The sequence below is a fragment of the Bactrocera dorsalis genome, chromosome 3, assembly GCF_023373825.1.
Source record: "Bactrocera dorsalis isolate Fly_Bdor chromosome 3, ASM2337382v1, whole genome shotgun sequence".
Taxonomy (NCBI): Eukaryota; Metazoa; Arthropoda; class Insecta; order Diptera; family Tephritidae; genus Bactrocera; species Bactrocera dorsalis.
This window is the reverse complement of record NC_064305.1, coordinates 4,943,353-4,968,603: the sequence shown is the minus strand read 5'-3', so window position 1 is coordinate 4,968,603 and position 25,251 is coordinate 4,943,353. Positions and strand designations below refer to the sequence as shown.

Below are 25,251 nucleotides of genomic sequence, written 5' to 3'. Positions count from 1 at the left end.
CAACAACAATCAACCCGATATTCCAGAGCTGATACATACGCACGAACATACAGACAACATAATTTCACAACGAACTGATAACATACGCATGAACTTATAGACGAACATAATGAGCTGATAAACAAATATAATTGGACACTCAGACAATAACATACGATCAGCCACTAAAGCGATAACACATCTGTATACATACTTAAATACTTACGCGATAGAATTTGACACTCTTTGAAAACTGACCTTTTCTAACTTCAAAGAAATCCGAACCAAAATTAATTGGACACTTCTTAAAAGTCAAATTACAAATATTTCATTTGATGCTCACCGACGATCAGCTTATCAGCTAAGTATAAAAGACAAGACGTGACAATAGATCACCCCAGTCAGTCAGTTCAGTTCAACTCTACTATTTCATTTGTTCAACGAGCAGAACAATTCGCTAAAGACGAAAGCCTGGAATGGAGAATTAAGGACAACAAGGACAACAAGGACGACAACTAAAGCCAGGACTCCAGTTTAAGTATCCTTTCATAAAAAGCTTATTCAATTCCTTTTGCAGCTCTTAAATCCACGATTGTAATAAAAGAAAGAAAGAATATCTAGTCTTTTATTTTTAAATCAGGAATATAGAAAAAAGAAGATAGGTTATTGCAACGCAAAACCTATTATTGGCGCAGTCGGCAAACGAACAGAGCAAGGAAGTTCTTATTTCTTTTAAGCTAAAGAATAATGTTCTTTGGATCTGAATAAAAATCCAATAAAGAACATTAATTCAAATAAAGTTTGGAAGAAAAAGAAATTGAATCCGGTAAAACAGGTGTGAAAGACTCACTTGTGTATATCGAGAGCATTAATTTTTATGAAACCGTACCACATACCAAAAAGGAAACAAAAGGATACTGAGGAAATGGCAACACCTGAGCAAGCAGTACAACAAGGATTAGCAGGAAACACCATGGAAATAAAATTCGACCCGCTCAAATTCATCAGCAGAATGGGTGAGTATAATGGTGAAACTACAGCCGAACTTGTACAATTTGTGAACAAAGTGGAATTATTGCTACATAGTATGAGCAATTATTCTATACAATCGCAAAAATTCATAGTATTACAAATTCGCGACAAAATTGTCGGTAAAGCAAATACCACACTATTAAGGTATAGTATTGATACCACGAGTTGGAGTGAGATTAAAAGGATATTAATCGAAAACTTCAGCGAGAGAAACACTTTTCTGCAATTACACGAAAAAGCAGAAAAGGTGGTTCATAAAAATATTACGTAAACATACAACGAATTATCAAATGTATTAACGTGAATGAATAACAAGTATCATCTATCGACAGAAAGATTGATAGATAGAACGCCGGAAAGTAACGAGGAATCAATTTTAAATTTGTTTAAAGAAAAGATACCGATTAATGCAGTGAGCATTATTATATCGCGAAGCATAACTACTTTATTTGAAGCTTACAAGTTATTAGAATTGAACAATTGGACGCGGTTTGACAGTAAGTATAAAAATTTTAGAAATAATTCAAACTTCAACAAGGGAAATTATGCAAACGCAAACAAGAATAACCAGCAATACAACGAACACAGTGGTCAATCTGGAAATTTTAGACAGAATTTTCAATACAACACGCAGAGGAACAATATACAGCAAAACACGCAAAATTTTCAACAAAACAGACGTCCGCAAAACTTTCAACAAAACGGATACCAACAAAACTTTCAGCAAAACGAACATCAACAAAATTTTCAGACGCGAACACAGTTTTCAAGAGCAAACAACAACACCAGACAGACGAGAAGACAACCAGTGGAACCAATGGAGGTAGACAATGTATTAATTGAAAATTTTCCGAAACCAGCCTCGGAGGACGAAACATACCAATGATTGAAGTAACAATTGGAGGAATTAAGGTAAAATTATTAATAGATTCAGGCGCGGAAGCATCAGTGATAAAACCAGGAATTTTTCCACAAGTGTTAGAAAGAAAATTTAGAATACCGAAAAATGTTATAACAGGAAGACAACAAGAAATAGCAGACAAATACATCAAAACGTGGTTACCCAGTGAATTTAATGACAGTACAAAACAGACGATAACTTTTTTAGTAATGAATGCTTTTAAGAACAGAAAATATGACGGAATATTAGGAAATGACGTTATGATTCCGTTAGGAATTGAATTTTCATACAAGACGAACACATTGAACGTAAATGGACAAGTAGTAAAATTCAAGAATTTAGACGAAAATAAATGTGAAAAACTCAAAGAAAACAAACTAAAAAGTGTAATTGAAAGAAAAAATAGTGAAAAGTGTTACGAGAATATAGAATATTACGACGGTATAAAAGATTTATTTAACGAAAAAGATTCAAGTGCATACATTAATGAAATATTAAAAACTGAAGTGTTAACCTTTGTGAAAGATGAAAACAAAGAAATTTTTAATAAATTAAAAAACGCGAAAATGAATTCCGAAGAGAGTGAAGCATTACAAAATTTGATTCATAAAAATAAAGATTTATTTTTCAAAGAAGGTGACGTGCTGACAAGTGTAAAAGAAGTGCAACATAATATTGATACAAGTACAGATAGGCCGATATATACGAAATTGTATAGGTACCCCGAAATACGCAAAAGTGAAATAAAAAATCAAATTACTGAAATGGATTAGAACGGAATAATACCAAAAGGCTGTTCACCGTATAATGCACCCTTATGGATTGCACCAAAGAAAATGGACAATTCAGGAACGCAAAAGTGGAGAATAGTTATTGATTATCGCAGATTGAATGAAATCACAATATAAGACAAATTGCCAATACCTAATATCGAAAGTATTTTTGATAAGTTGGGAAAGGCCCAATATTTCACAACGTTGGATTTGGCCAAAGGATTTCATCAAATTTTAGTAAATCCGAAGGATAAACACAAAACAGCATTTTCAACAGAATACGAACATTATGAATACATTCGAATGACATTTGGACTAAAGAACGCACCTGCAACTTTTCAGAGGATGTTGAACCATGTCCTACTACCATTCATAAACTATATTTGTGTAGTTTATCTCGATGACATACTAATTTTCAGTACAAGTCTTCAGGCACACGTAAGTTCAATTCAAAAGATATTCAACAAACTAAGAGAATATAATTTAAAAATACAAATAGATAAATGCTCAAAATATACGCCCTCTGGTTTTAGTGTATACAATTGTTTGTTGTTTTTTACAAGTGTATTGGCTTTTTAAGTGACACGAATGCACTTTTTCTTTCCTGATTTTAATCACACTGCTTTCGTATTCTTTCTCAAAAATAAAAAAATATAAAGATAAATATAAATTTGTACTTTTTGTTTTTGTCTTCCTACGTGTTCAGCTATTATGTTATGTTTCCATTCTTCTATGTGTAGTATTCGTTACAAAAACAAAGTCTGTTCCTTTACTTGTTAATAATATTTATTCAATACTAAATTTTTGTCTTCCAAATATGTATTTAACAATTAAAAAACAAATAAAAAAATAAGAATTTGTAACATGTGCATACGTAATAAATTCAAATCGAGCTTGGTAATAAACGTTTAAAACTTGTTTTCAATGCAAAAGGTTTGTTCCTTAGCCTCTGTACATTCAACAATATTTTCCTATTCAAATGCAACCCTACATTTCTCATTGAAAAAGCTGCTGATAAGCGAAATCGTGAATTTGTGTTTTTAATTTCATGTTTGCTATTTACCGGTGAGCATTCGGCAATCCAATTTAAATATAGTATTTAAAAGTTTAATAAAGTGGAATTGTGAATTTAAGTAGTTCATGCAATAAAACTCGTACCTAAATCATACCGGATAGACTATATCAATCAACTCGCAAACGAAAATGAAAGACACAAAGGCAAGTAGTGACAGAAAGGTTAATGAGACCAATTTCAAAGGTTTATAGGATGACTTACATCATTTTAATTATTGCAATGAATTGATTCCTCTAAAAATCTACTTTAAAGAAATGCATTGTTTTATCAATAAAATAATATGTTTAATGATAATTTTTGTGAGATTGTCTGCAGAAGAATACGTATGTTGATCTAATAAATCAGTACAATGAACAATTATAAATTCTCTACAGAATTTCCCAATTTTAAAAAATGACAATCTTCTCCGTGCTGCGCGAGGGGAAGCTGTAGACCGTGTACCTGTTTGGGTGATGCGTCAAGCGGGACGTTATTTACCTGAATTCCAAGAAGTGCGGAAACAACATGATTTCTTCACAATTTGTCGTACACCAGAATTGGCATGTGAGGTGACAATGCAGCCGCTGAGGCGTTTTGATTTGGATGCATCAATCATTTTTTCTGATATTCTTGTAATACCGCAAGCCTTAGGAATGACAGTTGAAATGCACCCGGGAGTGGTAAGTTACGCAATCGATAAACTTTTACTTAATTAATTTCCTGCTTAACTTTAGGGTCCTGTTTTCCCCGAACCGTTACAAAGTCCTGCAGACTTAGCTAAGCTCACGCCAGAAGGAGCAGTGGGAAGATTGACATATGTTGGTGATGCTATTACTATGATGCGCCACATGTTGGATGGACGTGTGCCACTTATTGGTTTTACGGGTGCGCCGGTTAGTGTTTTAAACCTTATATGTGTAATTGTTAAAGTGTTAAGGTGTTACCTCTGAATTTATCTCTTAGTGGACTTTAATGGGATATATGATTGAAGGTGGCGGCAGTAAAACAATGGCCAAATCTAAAGCTTGGCTGTCTGATTACCCAGATGATGCCAAAAAACTACTAAGCATGTTAACCGAGTCTATCGTTGACTACCTAGAAATGCAGGTGAAAGCAGGCGCACAATTATTACAAATATTTGAATCTTCGGCGGAACATTTACCGAAGGAAGATTTTCTTAAGTGGTCTGTGCCTTATATTAAAGAAATACGTGACAAATTAACACAGCGACTTCAACAGCAATCGATACCAATAGTGCCTATGGTAAAAACTATTACGTGTGTTTATATTTCCCAACTAGTACATTTTCCCCTCCTCCTTAGACAATTTTTGCAAAAGGCGCGGGTCATTCTCTGAAAGAGCAAGCTGCTTTGGGGTATGATGTTATAGGGTTGGATTGGACTGTGGATCCAATTGAAGCACGAAAAGAGGTAGGGCCTAATATTACCCTTCAAGGAAATCTCGACCCCCAAGATATGTATAAAACGCCCGAAGAAATACGCGCACTAACTACTGAAATGGTGCAAAAGTTCGGAAAGGAACGGTATATTGCAAATCTTGGTCATGGCATTACCCCTCAAACTCCTATAGTAAGCATGGAAACATTGGTCGACGCTGTGCATAAGGCACTATAAAGATATGTACATACATATGTACTTGAGAACAAAATAATGGTATTGTTTATTTTTATAAAGTGGCTTATTGTTTCGCTAGAATAAAATGTTTGGTTGTTAGATTGCTACAGTATAAAGAAATTCTTTTATTAATATGTCTATCAGTAACAATATGATCTTTAAGCTTTTCCTTCACTACGCACTTTGTCATACAACATCAATGTAGTTCCAAAGCACACCATTAACGTGCCAATTAGGACCGCTGCAAAATGAAGACATAAGCATTAGATTTGTACTTCAAACACATATAGTTGTTTACATACATTTTCCAGGTAATCTTTCTCCTAAGCAATAACCTGTCACAGCAGTAAACGCAAAGCTTAGCGAATTTGCAATTGGCACAGCTAGCGTTATGTTAGTATGTTGCAGTGTCCACACATAAAGCACACTGCCTAATTGATTTAAGATAAAAGGAATCCAGTAATTCAATCTTGATCCTATCATACGAAGCTCCGCCCAAAGATTGTGCCATCTTGAACCGGTATCGATTGTGTCAATACCTATACTACCACGACGTATGAAGGGATTAGTTGCGCCCCAAAGCAATCCCACTCCTAACAGAGAAACTGCTCGAAAATTTATATAAAAAACAGCAATTAATAAGTATTATAATGCTTACAAATAATGGTTATCATTCCACTGATTTCTACTAAATTACATTTGTATTGTTTACAACTATCAACTGCTAGCTTCATATTTGACCACAAGATGGCGCTGCGTTTTGTTCTTCATACATTTATAAAGCGCAAAATATATGACAAATATATGGATATTCAAAGATTATAATTGAACACAATGTAAATTTATTGAAAATATTTACATTTCAATAAAAATTTCCTGAAAACTTTTAATATTTATATTTCTCAACAATCTCATCCCTTGATGTCGCGCTACACATTATGCGTTCAGGGTTAAAATGTCAACAAAATGCAAATTGGTATTGACGTTTCTTTCTGACGGCTGTCATATTCTTTTACGTCAGGCTTTCATTTCCGATAGGTTGGTTTTTCGTAAATTTCTTTTTAAAAATCGTAAAACATCGAGAAATTCTGCAAATTTTAATTCAAAATATATGTGAAATTCCTTGTCCGAATCCCTTTTGTGTCGAAACATGCACAAATTTTTACATTTCATGTTGCCTTAATAGGCGAAAATTAAAGTATTGGAAAAGTGCAGAATGATCGGTGAAGAAAGTGTTGAAACGACTATTGGTGGCGCTTTAGCAATTAATAGTCTTTAAAAAATCTAACTATTACAGAAGTTGTGCATTAATTTTTATAAAAATCTTGTTTTTGAATTTTCAGGAGTTTGTTAGCAAGCAAGAAATTCCAATAAAAAATGGCGAAAACAAAAAAGGTTGAAAAGCGCAACAAATCTGCCATCAATGAGGTAGTAACTCGCGAGTGCACCATTCACTTGTCGAAACGTGTGCACAACATTGGTTTCAAAAAGCGTGCTCCCCGCGCCATTAAGGAAATCCGCAAATTTGCCGAGAAGGAAATGGGCACCAATGATGTTAGAATTGATACCCGTTTGAACAAGCATATTTGGTCCAAGGGTATTCGGTAAGTTGTATATACAAATGTAATACTATGAAATATGTGTCTAATTGTTTACTATTTGATTTCTTACAGTTCCACTCCAGTCCGTGTGCGTGTGCGTCTTGCTCGCAGGAGAAACGACGATGAGGACTCACCTAACAAACTATACACATTGGTGACATACGTGCCAGTTTCCACATTCAAGAATTTGCAAACGGAAAATGTAGAATCCAGCGATGATTAAACATGAAATTAATGAAATATTGCATGTGTGAATGCAATTAATTAATTACATCGTCCGGGTTTAAAAGTTTATTAAAAATACATAACGTTAATAAATTCATTTTTTATTTGCAAAAACGTGAACCTAAATGAAAATGGAGTATTCAAAAATAGATTTAGTCGTTGGAGGTGCTGTATAAACCCATTCATGTTACATAGACCTGATTTGTGGGAAACATAGGTGAGCACCTACGCACGAACTCATTTCCGTTTGTCTGGGAATAATGTCGGTGGTCGAATAGCAAATATTATCAATAGCGTATTCGTGTAAGATATACATATTTATATATTTTGGTTTCAAGATAGCTCATTATACTGCGGCATAGAACATTCCAAAAATGTTTATGGTTAAATGAAATTAAGGTATATTCAAGTAATTGATATACAACAATTTTATTAATTAACTTTATACATATGTAAAAAAAATCTAATTTAACAATTGTTTCAAAATTTTCTTAACACTATTTCCACAAATAACAATCCTTCGCTGGTTGTTAATGCAATTATCTGTTTATCTGCATTTTCTAAATGCAACAAGTGATATGCATATATTGCTGGTAAAGTGGTTGCACCTACAATTTGCTGGAAGCCCGAAATGCCCTTGTACTGATATATTGTCAATGGTGCATTAATATTTCGTCTCAAAGTAAACAATAGCAAATCTCCTGTGCGTGTAACTTTTTCGAATGATATCTGTATAACATCCGAGCAGTCCAAAGTTTGGACATGCCCAAAATTTGTAGAATTTATAAAACTAGGAAATACAATTTATATTGGATGTTAACAAAGATATTTGTGTACAAAGTTCTTACCTATAAATTTCTAATGTCCCTCCATGCAGGCTGTTGGCTTGTTTTTCGCATTGAATAGCTAAGAATGTGTTGTTATTGAACATCGTACTCGCCATTTTCATAGCTTTTGTAATAAACAAACTTTGTTTAAGGTTTAAACTTGGATGTGTTGTCCATATTTCAGCGGTATCGGGTAGCAAAATTGCTATTTTGTCCCTGCCTACTTGTAGGAGCTAAAAATAATTAAATTTCACATGTAAATACAGATAGTACAATTTCATAACTTATTACCTCTTGAATACCATCCCCAGGAATCACAAACTTTTCGTAGATATGAGGATCCATTTCTTTACTGATACAATATACCTTAGTTAAATCATTGTTTGTTTTTGCTTGAGTGGCAAAACAGTGTTCTCCTTCTATTGTAAGATGTTTTAAATTTGAAAAGAATTGCTCACCATCTAGCAAATTTTCTAAATTTAATTTTAGATTTGATAATAAATAACTTGAATTATGTTTATTTAAAACGGCGACATTATATTCATTATCAGCATAGCTAAATAAAATCGGTGCCATGTCAATCAGCTTAGCCTGTTTTGGAAGCCAAGAGTAACCTGAAATTTATTAATTGTTTAAGTATGTTCAAAATATTTATAATAATTATTTGAACATATTTTAAAATATTTCGTCTTTTATTATAACTTTAATTTGCATTATAAAAATTTGCTAATTATACTGTGAAAGGTTCTTATATACAAAAACATTTTACAAGTGGAAAAGTAGTTTTATTAGTTTTGTTTACATAATTTTTTCTTCAGTCACAAAAATGATGGACTGGTTTCACAATACTTATATTCTACTCTTGTCTTTTGCGTCGCATCTCCACTCACAATTGAGTATGGGAATTTTAACATCCCTACGCAAGCAGCTCCATAGTTTCCAAAACGGTCAACTACAACCAAACCTCCACTGAAATCTGGATAGTAACGTTTGATTCTTTGCATCGCGGTTTCTGCTGCTACTGCAGGCGTCCTACCCGCACGCAATCCTTCTACCGCCACCAACGCTGGCAAAAATCGCATCATTATATCACCGTCACCTGTAGCTACAGCCGCACCGATTTCATTATCTGCATAAGCACCTGCACCGGGTATGGGAGAGTCCCCAACACGTCCGGGTATTTTATGTTTGGCACCATTGGTAGATGTTCCAGCATATATTTGACCATTTCTATCAATGACTATCATGCCAATTGTGTCATGATTCCAGCGTCCAATTTGGTATTCATAGCGGTGGACGTCTTCGTTGTCCAGAACATCGAAAGAGATTGGTTTGTATGGACCACAATTTTTGGTTGGGTCCGGATATACGTTTAACCAGTAGTTGGGTTGACAACGGTTTTGACGCCATGTTTTCCATATATCGATTGAATTGTTCGTTGCAAGTGTTTCACGTCGAAAACCCATTTTCTCAGCAAAGTTACTTGCTGCATCACCAACCAACAAAGTGTGCTTTGTATGCTCCAGTACGTGTCGTGCAACACTTATAGCATCCTTTATTTGTTTTAGGCCAGCAACTGCTCCGATGTTCATATTGCTGCCATCCATAACCATAGCATCCAGTGTAGTTTCTCCATTTTCATCCGGCGAGCCACCATAGCCGACAGTGCCGTCACATTGTAGGCGTTCACAAGTGGTACAGCCTTCGATAAGCGCATCTAAAGCATTACCACCTGGTTGTTGATTCAGTACGAACCAAGCTGCTGAATTAGCTTCGGTGAACTCCCATGTATTGATAACAAGCGGTAAAGACCTGTTTTTAGTTATTGGGGTTGCACTTTCAGAAGCTGCAGTTATAAGTGCAAGAAAGCTCAAAAGTATACCAGGGTATAAAATGTTATTGCGTTGCATTTGGAACAAACATTAAACATAAAACTGGAAAAATTGATTGTCAATTTCTACAATTGTTGAACTGAACTTTCCTTTTTTTATATTTTTGTTTATCACTACAGTTGCTAACAAACTGTAGACATTTCCGTTTGTAGATTGCATTATAGATATTTTCACAATTACTCCACTATAGTTACTATTAATAAAGACAGTTTATTATAAAAATTAAAGGTTCAGGAGAGCGTTTTCCGATTTCACCATTTTCACGGAAATTAAAATCTCGTTTTTTTTAATTTACGAATATGTTAGGCGCGTGCCTTTAAAATCAGTATTTTCTTTGTTTTTATCAAAAAACATCGTATTTCCCGAAATCAAAAATTCACTTTTGCACTTTACACGTCTTTGGATGTTGAAATTATGCTTTCTATAAGTTATATTCACGTAATTATTGATGTTCTTTCGTTAATCAATAAGATAAATAGGTTTTTTTGTTATTTTTATAAAAATATGAAAAACTTTACAATCACTTCACTTCAACGAAAATGGCAAGGTATGTTCGAAATTATGGCACAGCTGTTGTAAATTCGAATGGCCACTATTGATTCATGATCGTTTTCGAATTATCGATACTCTCCAATATTTGAGGCTGATCGAGAATTGGTAAAAATGAGAAATACATAATAGGAAAATTTATAATTCATTATTATTGCAGAAAGAAAGAATTTGGACACAGAAGAATTTTTGAACACGACCAGGGATATATTTTTTCTATTATGTATTTCTCATTTTTACCAATTCTCGATCAGCCTCAAATATTGAGAGTATCGATAATTCGAAAACGATCATGAATCAATAGTGGCCATTCGAATTTACAACAGATGTGCCATAATTTCGAACATACCTTGCCATTTTCGTTGAAGTGAAGTGATTGTAAAGTTTTTCATATTTTTATAAAAATAACAAAAAACCTATTTATCTTATTGATTAACGAAAGAACATCAATAATTACGTGAATATAACTTATAGAAAGCATAATTTCAACATCCAAAGACGTGTAAAGTGCAAAAGTGAATTTTTGATTTCGGGAAATACGATGTTTTTTGATAAAAACAAAGAAAATACTGATTTTAAAGGCACGCGCCTAACATATTCGTAAATTAGGACTAAAAACGAGTATTTTAAGACCTTTCCCGTGAAAATTGGTGTACGTTTTCGGAAAAGCCGCTCTCCTGAACCTTTACCGAAATTAAATCAACTGTTTTGATTTAACTTTTTGATATTTATATCACGTTTTTTTTTTTTTTTTGTTTTTTTTTTTTTGTTTTTGGTATTATCATATTTTAATTATTGTCTTTGAATACAATCCGGCTATTGACATGCTTTCCAAACGTTTCCTTTTGTAACGGCCTTGAGTTCGATATATTGCGCGTCAGTTCGCACCTTACGCCCTTTAAGTCATTAATGAAGAAAAGAGATAGTTATACCGCTAGAGTAGTTTGCAAAATATATACATTGTGCGCCGTTTCATTTCGTTGCTCGGTCGCCGCTTTGTTTTGCAAGAAGCGCGTTACTGCATTCATAAAATTACACACACATTAAAACAAAGTAAAGCAGTGTAGAAAACAGATGAAAAAGTAGCAAAATTGGCATACAAGAATTTCTTAACAAATATTTTGTGTAAAACTTCAAATACAAATAACTAATCATTAATAAAAGTGTGCGGTAATCTCTTAGAAATATCGCTATATAATGCCCATTCAGCTCGATAAAATATTGGCAGATATAGCCGAGGAAAAAGTACTACATCCCAATTATCCGCCAGCAGGCAAAAAAGAAATAGACGATGCTTGGGCACGCGTAGGCAAAAATAATAAATTGTCCGGTAAATATGTTCCGAATTATAATATTTCGCCTTTTTAATTTTGTTTAATGGTTACAGTGCATGAGGCTCGATCGATATTTAAAGTACTCCAAAAGAAATACGAGCAAGAGAAAACCAAACGCACTCCATCATGGAAACTATTTGATCTAATGGAGCAAATTCATCAGCCTATTCAAGAAGAAGACCCAAAGCAAGACGAGTAAGTGGTATATCCATTTTTACATTACATTTTTAAATTCGAATATATATTTTAAGTGATGGTATGGTGTCTATGGAGGAAGATGAAGAATATGAGATGTTAGAAGTACAGGAAGAAGAAGAAACAACAGCCGCACAAGGAAAAAATACAGCAGCTACATCAGATGGTGAAAGTCCATCGAAATCTATTAAATCTAGTGGATCTACTGAAACAACCCCCGAAAAGGAGGAAAAGCCTTTGCTTAAACTACAAACAAAATTAACCGCCGCTAATCAGAGCAAATCCTCATCACCAGCAGCAGAAGAAAAGAAGGTGTTGAATTCCCTAGCTCACTCATCGCGTCCAGCTTCTAATACAACATCTACTTCCACGCCTACATCTAACGCATCGGCCGCTGCTACTGCCGCTGCATTGCATAAGAAGGGAATAACCGTGAAAAAAACATCGTCAAGTGCAGCAGCTGGAAATACTTACAGTGGTACGCCCCGGGTAGGTCAGTCATCAAGTAACAATGGTCAGCAGAAAAATTCGACTATACGAGTAGCGGGTCAAGTATTGGGTGTCGGCGAGTGTATACCATTGCCTGAATCAATTAAACGTAAATTAGTGGAAACACAGCCAGGATCACAACCTGCTAAAAAACCAAATAACCAGTCAAATGCGACAGCTTCAACAGCCCAGACATCAACAACAAATGCTCGAAGTACATCGACCGCTAACAGTGCTAATCCTAGCGCATCTCTTCAAGAGAGCTCTCTTTCTTTAAATAATGATTCAACCGTCAATATCAAACAGGAGCCTAATGATGACGTTAATCAATCAACGGGTATAAATTTAATTACAATAACAGGGAATCCTCGAGTTGAGTTAACGAACGGTGGTGGTGGTCCATCTTCTTCAACAGCCGCTACAGTAGCTTCCACATCAACGAATGGATATTCACCACGACTCGAAGAGATAGACTTTCGTAATGACATTATATTCGACTCTGGCAATGGTGCCATTAATGGCGCTGTGGCTGGAGCAGTTAATCATTCAAATCATACAAACGCGACAAGTGGTATCATTAATTTAGGAAATTTTGACAACTCACTGCCGCCGACTTTCTTCAAAAATCTTTGTAATTCATCACGACATGAAGCATTGGGTCTTTACGTTGCAAACGTTATGAATCGTTTACGACCGCGATCGGCTCAAAAATTAGAGTTGGGCATATTACGCGCAATAATTGATGTCCAAAGCGATGAATTGGAGCAATAAGTGAAAAACTTTCGGTTTTAAGACAAAAGAGTAAGCAACACTCTAATTTCGTTTCTTAAAAGTATTTTAAACTATATTTTGTACGCTGATTACATATTTAACTAAATTTGTTAATATTGAAAATTACGTCAACGACGTACAATTTAATACACATTTTATACATACGTTTTTCAATTAAGCAAAGCACGGTCAGTGGTAATGTTGGAAAATCTTTAAACCTACTTTGTACGCGAATAATACATACATATGTATGTATGTATTTAAAAAGCCCTTTCTTTAATTTTTGACATTGACAGTTTGTAATTCGAATACTATCGGACAAAATATGCCCACGAAATTTGAATGGTATTTAAAATAAAGTAATTATATATAGTACATAAATATATGAAGGCGTTGGTGATTTCATTTTTCGAAATATTTTATAATGATTTCTAACAAAAACAAGTATACATATTTGACATACCTTGCATAGGTTGAAATTGTTCTTCTGTTAATGACCATTTATAGTACATTACGGGGGAATGTTCATTATTTTCATTCATTATTCCAATACAATCCATGGAGTTTTTGTCTTCTTCGTTCAGTTTGAAATGTACCATTTTAGTAGCATTAACGGGTATTCTTTGGCGAATTTTAAAAGTGTTCAAGATATAGTAGGAAGCTGTTAAGAGTTGTATTCTTTTATATCTTATTTTTAATAAATACGATTTAAAGATTTATATATTTGTTATGACTTACCATCTACAAACCCTTTTAACTGTTGCACGCTTGCAAGAATATCCCTCCAGCTGGGCATCTCGGTCATTTCATTGTCTACAACTTCGTTTACTGTAGATATATTACGTTTCCATTTGCTTTCACTTGTAGCGCGATTATGATACTCTTGGACTACCATCGGCTGCAGAAAGACCAAATTCCCGTCAACGGTTACAACTTCGGAACTATTTGCGATCTGCGCATAGAAATCGCCTAGTTGTTGTCCATTGATGCTGTTAACGGACAAATTGTCAAAACTATTTACTAATATACCCCGGTTCTTGGATAACAAACTATTTATGTATATATCTCCGTGTAGTATTTGTTTTCTAATGTTACGTAAAAATAACGTTTTTTCGCCGAAATTAGATATGCCATTAACGGTGCCTAATACACTCAGATCTCTGTACATGTTAACGGTGTTGAGAGTGATGTTACCATTAACTGTGTGATTGCCTTGCACATAAACCGCCGTGTGCATCCAATCATTTATTGGTATACCATTTATGGAACTGCTTGTTGTGGTATATAGTTTTCGAATATTAGAGGTCTTTAAGTGTTTTGGTGCCGTTACAGGAGCACAAGGTGTATCCAAACGCAATACATCTTGCGCCAAATTCAAATTGTTTATTTGTACATTCTCCAAATTTTCTTGTATTATTAGTGCGCTTATTAAGCTCCAGCTAGCGCGTACTTCATGAGGTCCATCTGTTTTGAGTGTATTTGCGACGAATTCGTCGAAATTCATAGCCGAATTTCTGAAAATGTGTGGAATTTTAACAAGGGAACATTCTTGGTGAAATTTGTTTTCATAAAAAAATAGATTAGTAATATTTAAAGAATTGACGTTTTTTTGATATGTATAGCTATCGCAAACAGTTTGGGAGCTTCTGTATTAATACTTGTCTCTCGGAACTAGCAGTGTTACCATGGTCGTATATTATTAGAACTTATTGATGCTACATTACACATTCAATTCTATTATATTAATAGTATATTTATAAAATATTATATGCATATCAAAAATTTAGCGTATAATACCCTGAACATATATTTTCTTCGTCATATCTCTTTTGAGGAGTTCCATCTCGCTTTGACGTTAACAATTTTTATTTTTGTAAATAGATAGCACAGAGTGGCCACATTGGTAATTCACTGACAGTTTTCATGTTTTGTTGAAGTAAATAGTGAAGTGTGTCTCGCGTGTGGCCTTCGATTTTACTTTTTGTGTAGAAAATTTGCAAAATTTAATGTGCAAAATATATAAATAACTAAAAGGTAATGTACACAACATGAAAATTGTAAAATAAAATGTAAAACGCACGCAATCATTATAGTTGTTGGTTGGTTATCGTCTGCGCATTGATTTGTGAATCATCTGTTTTTGTTTCTCCCCGTTTTCGTCGCTTTGTTCAAGTGACTAATTACAGTGGTTTTCAAATTACGCAGTGAATTGATTTTCTCTTTATCGTTTTCTATATGATACAAGGAATGTGCAAGGTAAACGACGGTTATATTGCGCTGAACTTTTTGTTCGTGTATAAATATTAGAAAAAAAAATTAAAATTAATGCTAAAATAAATGAGTAAACTAACAAATATCTATGTGTATGTATATGATTTGTACTTTACTTACTTAGACTAAACTCGTTAAATTAAGAAGTATGGGAATATGCAAACTATAATTGATTATTGTTTATAGTTAGCTATTCTAAACACCTGATACATTTCATACCTGCTATTTTCCACTAGCATTCCAGCCAATCGTATGTTGTTGGCAGACAATTCACCTTCGAACTTTGTCTCACTGGCCAGAATCAATTCGGTGCGCATATCTTGTGGTCGAGATAAACTCAAATAATTTTCTTTTAAATATTGCAAGTTTATATTATTCACTAAGCCCTATGAATGTATGTATGTAATTATAAAATTTTCACCATTACCAATGTATAATAAATTACCTCAAACTCCAACAGTCCCTCAAAAGTAGCGTTTGCCAATTCGACATGTTGACTCAGACGTACGTTTTCATTGGCTAGCCACACTTTGTCTAGCAACATCGACATTTCGTATCGATTTAAAGTGTGATAAAGTGGCGTCTGAGCAAAGCTCGCATGTTCTACATGAAAAGTGTCATCTCCAACACCTCTCAGGAACCTTTCCAATTCCCGCAAGTTTATGCCATTCAGGGTGGATACATTGTAAATACCAACAGAACCTAATACATTAAGCTGACCGTGAATGGATATGCTGGCATAAAGCCTTTGCGGTGCAGTAGAGTTGGCATTAATAATATCCAGAGGTACATGTATACCATTTAACGTGATTGTACTAAGCATCGCCTCCATTTGAATAGGGTTTTCTAAATAAAAATATACAAATTAATATAATTCGTTTATTATTTAAAGTTAGACCTACGAAAGTCCATGGTGTCAATATACTCATTCCGGTTTATCCAGTAGGTGTTAGCAAAGAAATCATCTATTCGGTGACTATTAAGTGTGCCATCAAGTTGCATTTCTTGTAAACAGTTTACTTCCGACAAGCTTTGTGGAGAAGTAAAGACTTGTCTGCCACTTTTCTGCAACCAACTCTGTCCGAATTCCATGGCAGGTATATCATTAAATTTACCTTGAAATGTTAAATGACTTATATTCATATTGTAATTGAATTTGTAGCTCCCCTCAAAATGTATATCTGCATTTAGATGCTGCAGCTGTTTTTCTATTTCCTGAACTTTACGTCCATTAATAATGCCATCACTTAAACGTAAATTGCCCACAAATATAGTATTCGGGAATTTTTGCCTTGGTGTTAGCAAATCAGCGCCTTTTGTCATGTTAGACAATAACTGCGCCATAAGTGGTTGTTTGTATTCAGAGTTCACTGACTTGCCGAAAATATGTCCATTAGTATGCAAACGTTCGATGTTCAAAGATCGTGCACTTAACTCTGCCACTGTTAGTGTGACAGGCAAATGCTGGTGTCCGTTGCTGGTGACATATGTTTCTATTGGCCTATCCTTTAGCTTTACATTTTGTGCGATAACACTACATAAATATGAAAAAAAAGAAATAATCAATATGGTATTTGCTTTATTATTGTGGTGTCCATCACATACCTGGACGTTTGTATGCTACCCAAATGCATTGGTGCGGCGATCGTTTGGTTGACAGACTTAAATAAAAAACGTTCGGGCAATTTTTCAATATCCACACCATTTAAATTTTTCACTTCACTGAAACCTCTGCGTATTTCGAGTGTCTGCTTGAAATGTTTCCCGCCCTCAATTAGCTGTAGGCTTTTAAAATTCGTTTTAATTAGTTGCTGCAAGTCCATTGTATTGATGAATGTTAATAATGTATTATTCGCTTCCACTGGTTGTTCAAATTTTATATTAACATTCGCCAACCTCTGCGTTATATCGATACCATTTTCCAGCGTCTTTTTAGTACTAATTTCGGTATTTCGATCTAATAAATCGCCGACGCTTAGTAAATTGGATATAATTGCATCGCCTTTTATCGTAAAATCTCCATTAAGCACAAGGTCATCGTGTATGATTTGTTGTGAGGACAAGGACTGTAAACTTGAACCCAACGTCCTACCCTAATGTGGAAGTATGAAATAATTGCAACTAGCAGTTTAATCATATTATACTGTTTATTTCAAATTTCTCTATTTTTTATGAAATTTATCAAGAAATTCAAAAACAGTTGTATTTGTTCTAATATAAGAGCAATACTTACCCCCACACTTACCGCCATTGTAACTGGCTGCAAAATGCGCACATTTTCAAAAGCCTTCACACCCTCTATCACCTGTGTTACATTTGGCACTCTCTTCAGCAGCACATCAAGTTTATGCTCTTGCACATTGATATGATTTAAACGCTCATGTATAAACAACTGCTTAGCTTTTACGGGTGCTTCAAACAGTATCGATTGATTAACCATATATATATGATTGTCCACCATTCCATCGCCACCATCAATTGGTATGAGATCATTCAAATTATTGCCATCAATATCTTCGCTTAACACACGTACTGCTTCCGCTACTAAATTACCTATATGCGCCGACTGTTCAAGAAACTGCACACCCTCACGCTTCAATGTATAATTTAACAAATCATTCCATTTATAATCATTCAAAAGCCCATTGATTTGTAAGTTGTTGACTGCCAATGTGGGCGCCACAACTGTTGGTGTTGTGGCAGTGGAAACGTGCTCCTGCAATGTGCGTTCCGTCGCTTGATACCTACCCGTTACACGCACTTTTTTAGCTTTGATACGCTCAAATGTGGGTCGTGTTGCCTTAACACCGTTCACTTGTTGCGCCTCGAGTTTGTGCTTAACAGTAAGTGAGTCGACTCTAATGTTGGCATATTCTTTGATAGCATCAGTTGTGGGTGTGGCACGTCTAAGACGCGCTTTAGTCGCTGATTTGAGCTCAGCCTCTATGCCATTCACTGCTTGTGTGGCGAAATTCAACGCCTGCCAATAATGACTGGTAAAATGATGTTTCGGATAAACGAACTGCGTGCATTAAGATAGCGAAACGCGGTTTAACAGTTAGATTTTGCCATTATTTTGCACTTGTATGCGCTACTTACCGCATTGGTGTGCACAGTTTGTATGTCGGCCTGAGGAATAACTGGCACTTGCGTGTTGATGTTCGGCCGTTGACCTTGTGACAATTTTTGCTGAAAGTATTATAGTGTGTTTGTTGTTGCCAATTTGATTTATAATGGTTTAAATACTATTGCATTTCTCAAATTTTACCTCTACATCCTGTTGCAGTTTACTAATATCGATTTGCGCTAATCGCTCTATCTGCGTTTTAGTCCAATCGATAATCTGTTGGCGTAATGCATTGGCGTGCTCGTCTTGCTTGAAGATCGGCAGAAAAATATTGGTATCATTTTCGGTCATTTTCTCATTTGCGATGACTGGAATTACAGTATGCAAGCCCAATAAAAGGAATTTTTTAGATTAACTATTTCTTTATATGATAAGCAATCAGAATTCAATATATATATACATATATATGTCGTAGATACTGTGTTGAGCTCATCACACAAATTTACATTTTCGATGATATATGAAACTTCGAAATGGAGTAATAAACAAAAGAGTTATGAAGGAAACTCGTTTTTGAGGCGGCAAGAGCGAATAAGTTATGAACCGTAAATCACATCAGAATGAATTTTAGACAGTTTATTTTAAGTCATTATTTAGAAAAGAAACTAATTCGCTATTTTTACACTTCTGAAATTTGCTTTTAATATGTAAAAAATGTAGAATGGAAAATATTGGGTAGTCGAAAAAGTCTGTTCGTATTTCCAATCAAACCTCAACTTTTTTTTATATTTATACTAATAAATAAATAAACAATTATGTGCCATTTTGATCGCCCACTTTTTGCCATTTTTCCGCTAGAGACATTATTCCATCAGTGTGAAACGAAATTTCGAAATTTCCAGAACAGAAGCGAGCGAACTGCTGTAATTTTTTTTCAACATCTCCGAATTTATTTTTTTGGTTAATTGAAGCTTAAAACTCACCTTTCAAAGCTATATGGGTATGACACAATGTGATTGATAGCACTGGAGATATACGACTGCAACGAAATCTATTGACAAAATACGAAAATACTTTTTCGACTACCCAATAACACCCGAAACTCGTCTCTGCTAAATATTATAGTCTAAACTGCAGAACTTACCCAAAAAGCTGTTTCCGTTCTCTTGATGAATTCTCATCTTCGATACGCCGCGCCCCAAAGCGCCCTCGGTAAATTGCACATTTGACGGTTCGAATTTCCAATCGTTCAGATTGTAAATTTTCGTATCCTGATCCTTGCAAGCCACGAGCAATAAGAATTTCTCCGCATCTACATTCTTTGTTTTTTTCGGCATAAAATGAATTATTGCGAAATTTCACAGGCTAAACAACTTACTTGCACTGGAAGGAACTGCTCCACCGCATACAGCGATAAACTCTGATACGGCACGAATTGTCCCTTATCGAAGACGTAAAAGACCGAATCCGCTTCATTGGTGTCCTCACCGCGCACAGCACTCTTACTTCTGCTCACCGAATTGCCATAGACTAGGAAGTGGCGGCGCTTCACCTCGTCCAGCGGCGCACTGAAATAACGCACATCCACCGCACCATAGGTGCGTATCTTCTGGAAGAGCTGAAAACGTTTCTTTTCGCGTATGAATTTATAAATTTCCGAATATGTTGTGGTGCGTCCCTTCTGATCGGCATAGTTCGCCAAAGCCACATAATTCTCATAGTTAATGGCGAACGGTTCAACATGACGCGCATTGCTACACGGTATACGCGCGAGCAGCGTAAACGATGTGCCCGACCACTTGTAATAGGGACAGTGTGGGTTCGGTGCATCATCGCTGCTGCGCAATGTTTGCAACATAAACAGATCATTCGCTGTGGTGCGCAAATAAATCGAGTACAAATTTTTAGTGCCAAAAAATTGTACGGCGCGTAGGCGATCATCGGCGGTGAGCACGTAAATCGGCGAGCCATCGCGTGCGTTCTCAATCGTTTGTGTGAGGTTGAAGGCTAACGCAATGTAGCCCTTTGAAGCGAGCGCTTTGCAATCCATGGCAACTGCACTGGGCATTGCAATCTTGTGCAGTTCATTGAAGTTATTGTTCTGCAAACCAACGAAGTTAAGGCATAAATCGGCTGTGGAACGTATTTTACCTCAATACATACCACATTTTTGTAAACTGTTAAGTGCCGCACACCATTTTTGTTTCTATGCAAGGAGGCTGCATATTTTACACCTTCCAACGTGAGTATACAAATATCAGTCGGGAAGGAAACCGGCACCGACTCGATTTTACTGAGGCCATTGAAGGAGTAGGCGGCTAGAAATGCAAATATACCAATGTGTGTGTGGTTAAATATCCTTACAGAAGTTTAATAATATAATTAAAATTTAATTCAACAAAAACAGGTTGTTAAGTAAGCAAGCAAGCTGATCAAATTTGATCCGGACTGTCTAACTATATTTCAGGTACGAGTATTTTATTACAAAAATTTATTATCGCCTACGAAATAACCACTCCCATCGAATTTTCCATACACTTGTTATAAGTCTCGCCTAGGATGGTCTTCAGCGAATTTGGAGTTTTTGGAGCTTTGGTTCATTTTTGTAGCGATATTTGCTAGATTATTGGACAGTTTCGGCGCCATATTCATAATTTCACGGCTTATCACGGGTAATGATGCGTTTTTCAGTTACATTGGCAAGCAACTTTTTTGCGACCTACAATGCTCGACGTCGTTTTATGAAAATGTTTAGGTCTTTTGGTATGAGTCTAGCATTGGCACGCTTCATACCCAAAACATTAACCAAAATGTGTGGACGATGGATGGTGATCTGCGGGCTCAAATGTGTACTTGTGTTCGGTATAAAGGAGACTTCCCAAAACTCTTCTGCAACATTTTCAACAATTTCGTAGCTGTGAAACGTAACATTTTAAGTAAACTCGTTATTCACTTTTTTCCATAATAATTTCGCATCATGAACAAATAGCTGTCCATACGAAGAAAAAAAAAAAATAGACCAGTCCGGGTCAAATTTGATCAGATGGTAACCAATTTTTTATAACCAAAAAATTTCGGTATTACCGTATATAACCAAATTGGTACCACAGTTTTTGAGTTAACGATCTGAAAATTTGCGTTGGTCCTTTTTTTCCTTAGAAGCTGCTAATTTTTCGGTATCGGGCCACTATCGTATATAGCGGTTATACAAACTGACCGATCGAAATTAAGTCATTGTAAAGGAAACTTTTTTATTTGACGAGATATCTTTACGAAATTTGGTACAGATTATTGTCAAATAATCATACTACACTCTTCGCACTCTTCGAACACTGTGCATATAGCTGTCATAACAAGTGATCGATAAAAGTCAATATACATATTTTGTATACCCTTTGATAAAAAATGCACCTGCGGAAGGTATTATAGCTTAACATATTTTTCTTGTCTTTGTTCTGCTTATACCATTTAGTGACGTACGTCTCTCACCAAAGTCTTAAATCTTCATACATAAGCTTTTCAGATGCTCACATACTTATACATAACTGTTACCTGTTTACAAATAAAAATCGTTAGTCAAAGTGAAGTACAGAAATATTTACTTATCTATCGGTATATAATGTATTTGGGCATAATACATTTGTAATGTTTATGTGCCCATTTATTGTATACCGATCTGATTGAAAATTTCTGTTCTTACAGCGAAAAATAAACATAAAACATGGACGCCGATCAGCCAACGTTACAACTCGACCAATTGAGCGAACGCGAGTTATATGTGCAATGCATTACGAAGCAACTGGAGGAGGTTGACCTGCTCTCATCGATCTACTGTACGCCCGGCGAAATGCATATACTCGATGCGAGCGTCATCAGCGACTTCAATGATTTTCTCAAGACGCCCACTGCCGTGCCCACCAACGTGTTAAAGGCACATTTGGATTATATAATTACTGTGAGCGTGCTGCATGGCAAGTCCAAAGAGAAAGTGGATATACGCATTGAATTGCCGAATCTCTATCCGCTGCTGGAGAATGCTATCGTAACGATATTTAGCACGCTTTTGGGCAAAGCTAAAGAACAGCATTTAAAGCGTGAAATTGAAAAGTACATAAACACAATGGATAAGAGTGAATGCTATGTATTTCAGGTGGTATCCTGGCTGCAAGATGAACTGAATGACCTAATCACGCGTGATGCTAGCGAATTCGAGTTGAAAAAGCAGGTGACGGCCGATGAAAATGAGAGCGCATTGGAATGTGAGCGCCTATGGATTTATTCGCATCACATTAAGTCGAAGAAAAAGCGACAAGAAATTCAAAGAGTGGCACGCAATATGGACTTGAGTGGATTTTCGCGTCCCGGCAAGCCGGGCATTATATGCGTCGAGGGCTTGCGTGCGCACACACAGGAGTTTTGGCGCGTCATTAAAGCTATGCATTGGCAGCACATCACTATTTGCAAGAGCGAACTGTGGCAGGGTAAATTGGAGCAGCGGCGGCGCTTCGATGGTTTCAAAGAGCAACTCTTCTGTGATGATCTGGATAATGAGGAAGGTGTAATGAATATGGCGCTATTTATAAAGTATTTGGAAACGCACAAATCGGGTTATATGAAGAAAGAGCTCTTCGGTTTGGAGTAGATAAGTGTGTGCGTGAAAGGAAAGAAGAAAAGAGGCTGATAAAGCACACTTAAAAAGTAGAGGAAAAGATAGCAAAAAGTAAAACTGCCAACGTGGGAGCGAAAACTTTGTTTTTGCTTAAATATTGCCGTCTTGTAATTAAAGTTTTATGCATATGTTTTTAATATGTATATATATTTTTTAAAAATAAATTTCTTTATACAGAAAATTAAATTTCGAAACAGTAAAAGTTATAATATACATAAAAAAATATTCGTTTATGTAAAAAAATATTCAATCATAGTCATAGGCAACTTTTTTTGAAAACATTTTTTTTTTTTGATTCACGCGTTTTCAACTTTTTTTGAAAACAAATTTTTTTCGGATTCACGCCTTTCCAGTTGCATTCTTCTAAAATATGCTAAATTATTAATTATCCTTGAGCAAGCCACTGCTGTTTTGTTGTTGTTTCAAAATATAATTAGTTTCAGCTTATATTACGTTTTCCATCTAAATTTCCAATTTCTCTACTTTTCTTTTTTTAACATACCTTTATCGAAAAACTGCGCCATTTCACGTTTTTGTATTTGCGTATTAAACGGTTCGAGTTGTGCGCCATAAAATGCATTAAAATTCACATGAAAACACAAGCATTTACTTACACAATTCATAAAAATCAATATAAATATATGAACCAACATTTTAAATAAATTTTTTTTTGTCTCTAAATATTATAAATATATTTTTTTTTAGTTCTAAATGTTTGTATTTTTTGTTTGCTTCTAAATATTTTATTTTTTTGTTTCTAAGGGTTTTCAATTATTTTAGTTTTTTCGCAGAAAATTATTATAATTTTTTTGTTCTAAATAAACGCTCGAACGGCTAACTATTATTACTTCCAATTAATTATATTTAAGAGCTTAATATACATTCTCTTATATACATTCCTATGTATTCATATGCACGATATATGTTCGTATCATTGTGAAATCGCCTCGCCTAGTTAGGGAGACAATCGATTCTGTAACTGTTAATTGGTGATGAGGTGAATATATTTGTCAATTTAAAAAGAAGAAATATTCGCAAGAGAGAAAAATGTAACTTAACCCGTTAAGTGAGCCAGTTGAGAACATAATGTATTTAAGGACCATAAAATAGCATAAAAAAGAGGCTTTATAATTTTTTTGCCTTATATATGAGAACATATACATAATTTATTAACCCTTTATGGCATTTGATTAACAATTACATAAGTGCTTAAACATTTATTTTTAATGAATACATATAGCGTAATGGATCTACTCATAAACTCCCATATTTACTATTTTGCGTATATTTTGCATGAAATACATATTTTATTTTTAAGTTATTTTTAAAACTGAATCGAGAAAAACCAACAGCAAAAATGAAAAGTATTAAGTATACTAAATTCAGCAGGCAATATTGGATAGTCGATAAAGTCTTTTCGTATTTTTAATCAAATTTTAACTTTTTTTTAATATTTATACTAATAAATAAATAAACAAATACATATGTACCTTTTTGGTCGACCACTTTTTTCCAATTTTTTGCTAGAGACATTATTCCATCAGTGTAAAACTTTCATCAGTGTAAATTGAAATTTCCAGAACAGAAGCGAGCGAACCATTGTGGTGCTACACGAACTGATACAGCATCGTCTCCGTAAACTTCACAAAATTTCAAATAATAGCGATTTTTTTCATTATTTTCATTCATTTTTGAACAGCTGTTGCTTTTTTTCAACATTCCCGAATTTAATTTATTTTTTGGTTAAATGAAGCTTAAAATCTCACCTTTCCAATACTATATATGTAGTATGACACAATGTGATTGGCAGCACTGCAAATATGCGACTGCAACGACTTCTATTGACAAAATACGAAAAGACTTTTTCGACTACGCAATCTAACGAAATAGACCTTCTCATAAACTCTCATCTTTGCTATTTTGCGTATATATTGCATGACATATTTTAATTTTAAGTTATTTTATACAACTGCATCGAGAAAAAACAA

General features: G+C 34.9%; 8 protein-coding genes and 1 pseudogene across 13 annotated transcripts in view; 6 read left to right on the top strand and 3 right to left on the bottom strand.

The window, feature by feature from the left end:
• Positions 1 to 79: 79 nt before the first annotated feature.
• Positions 80 to 1,838, top strand: LOC115065740 (uncharacterized; annotated as a pseudogene).
• A 1,857-nt stretch (positions 1,839 to 3,695) lies between these two features.
• On the top strand, positions 3,696 to 5,493 carry LOC105228374 (uroporphyrinogen decarboxylase). 2 transcript variants are annotated; one of them, XM_011208187.4, is made up of 5 exons: positions 3,696 to 3,903; positions 4,135 to 4,419; positions 4,474 to 4,632; positions 4,703 to 5,002; positions 5,062 to 5,493. In XM_011208187.4, exons 1-5 carry the CDS (start codon positions 3,889 to 3,891, stop codon positions 5,371 to 5,373), a joined length of 1,071 nt encoding a protein of 356 aa, XP_011206489.1. In that variant the 5' UTR covers positions 3,696 to 3,888; the 3' UTR covers positions 5,374 to 5,493. The 2 variants fall into 2 exon arrangements, with proteins under 2 accessions (XP_011206489.1, XP_011206488.2); XM_011208186.4 differs by lacking the exon at positions 3,696 to 3,903 and adding an exon at positions 3,952 to 4,083.
• LOC105228376 (transmembrane protein 234 homolog) lies at positions 5,393 to 6,171 on the bottom strand. Its single transcript, XM_011208188.4, has 3 exons — positions 6,032 to 6,171; positions 5,676 to 5,978; positions 5,393 to 5,614 (listed from the first exon to the last, which is right to left on the bottom strand). The coding sequence occupies exons 1-3, from the start codon at positions 6,105 to 6,107 to the stop codon at positions 5,532 to 5,534; spliced, it is 462 nt and encodes a 153-aa protein (XP_011206490.2). The 5' UTR covers positions 6,108 to 6,171; the 3' UTR covers positions 5,393 to 5,531.
• A 137-nt stretch (positions 6,172 to 6,308) lies between these two features.
• On the top strand, positions 6,309 to 7,331 carry LOC105228373 (60S ribosomal protein L31). Its single transcript, XM_011208185.4, has 3 exons — positions 6,309 to 6,411; positions 6,717 to 6,977; positions 7,047 to 7,331. Exons 2-3 carry the CDS (start codon positions 6,751 to 6,753, stop codon positions 7,195 to 7,197), a joined length of 378 nt encoding a protein of 125 aa, XP_011206487.1. The 5' UTR covers positions 6,309 to 6,411; positions 6,717 to 6,750; the 3' UTR covers positions 7,198 to 7,331.
• A 278-nt stretch (positions 7,332 to 7,609) lies between these two features.
• Positions 7,610 to 25,122, bottom strand: LOC105228372 (uncharacterized). 2 transcript variants are annotated; one of them, XM_011208182.4, is made up of 16 exons: positions 23,766 to 25,122; positions 20,758 to 20,912; positions 19,973 to 20,695; positions 19,739 to 19,913; positions 18,796 to 18,962; positions 18,627 to 18,716; positions 17,761 to 18,549; positions 17,133 to 17,620; positions 16,430 to 17,061; positions 15,973 to 16,373; positions 15,747 to 15,913; positions 13,995 to 14,770; positions 13,720 to 13,917; positions 8,318 to 8,640; positions 8,048 to 8,259; positions 7,610 to 7,989 (listed from the first exon to the last, which is right to left on the bottom strand). In XM_011208182.4, exons 1-16 carry the CDS (start codon positions 23,914 to 23,916, stop codon positions 7,680 to 7,682), a joined length of 5,757 nt encoding a protein of 1,918 aa, XP_011206484.3. In that variant the 5' UTR covers positions 23,917 to 25,122; the 3' UTR covers positions 7,610 to 7,679. The 2 variants fall into 2 exon arrangements, with proteins under 2 accessions (XP_011206484.3, XP_011206486.3); XM_011208184.4 differs by having other exon boundaries at positions 17,773 to 18,549.
• LOC105228369 (putative N(4)-(beta-N-acetylglucosaminyl)-L-asparaginase GA14866) lies at positions 8,700 to 10,139 on the bottom strand. Its single transcript, XM_011208178.4, has one exon. It carries the CDS (start codon positions 9,934 to 9,936, stop codon positions 8,845 to 8,847), a length of 1,092 nt encoding a protein of 363 aa, XP_011206480.2. The 5' UTR covers positions 9,937 to 10,139; the 3' UTR covers positions 8,700 to 8,844.
• On the top strand, positions 11,459 to 13,639 carry LOC105228370 (uncharacterized). The gene is made up of 3 exons (XM_011208180.4): positions 11,459 to 11,797; positions 11,855 to 11,996; positions 12,053 to 13,639. Exons 1-3 carry the CDS (start codon positions 11,665 to 11,667, stop codon positions 13,254 to 13,256), a joined length of 1,479 nt encoding a protein of 492 aa, XP_011206482.2. The 5' UTR covers positions 11,459 to 11,664; the 3' UTR covers positions 13,257 to 13,639.
• Positions 15,151 to 25,251, top strand: part of LOC105228365 (alpha-tocopherol transfer protein-like) — a 30,708-nt gene continuing 20,607 nt past the window's right edge. For 2 of the 3 annotated variants that reach the window (XM_011208175.4, XM_019991067.3), the window contains exon 1: positions 15,151 to 15,290. The gene's annotated coding sequence lies outside the window, so the exon portion shown is untranslated. Of the gene's footprint in view, positions 15,291 to 15,357; positions 15,513 to 25,251 lie in introns of those variants that run through there. The other variant, XM_049453745.1, reaches the window with a different exon arrangement.
• LOC105228371 (RWD domain-containing protein 2A) lies at positions 15,164 to 23,444 on the top strand. Of its 2 annotated transcripts, none has more exons than XM_011208181.4 (2): positions 15,164 to 15,290; positions 22,297 to 23,444. In XM_011208181.4, the coding sequence occupies exon 2, from the start codon at positions 22,316 to 22,318 to the stop codon at positions 23,234 to 23,236; it is 921 nt and encodes a 306-aa protein (XP_011206483.2). In that variant the 5' UTR covers positions 15,164 to 15,290; positions 22,297 to 22,315; the 3' UTR covers positions 23,237 to 23,444. The 2 variants fall into 2 exon arrangements, with proteins under 2 accessions (XP_011206483.2, XP_029407038.2); XM_029551178.2 differs by lacking the exon at positions 15,164 to 15,290 and adding an exon at positions 15,529 to 15,619.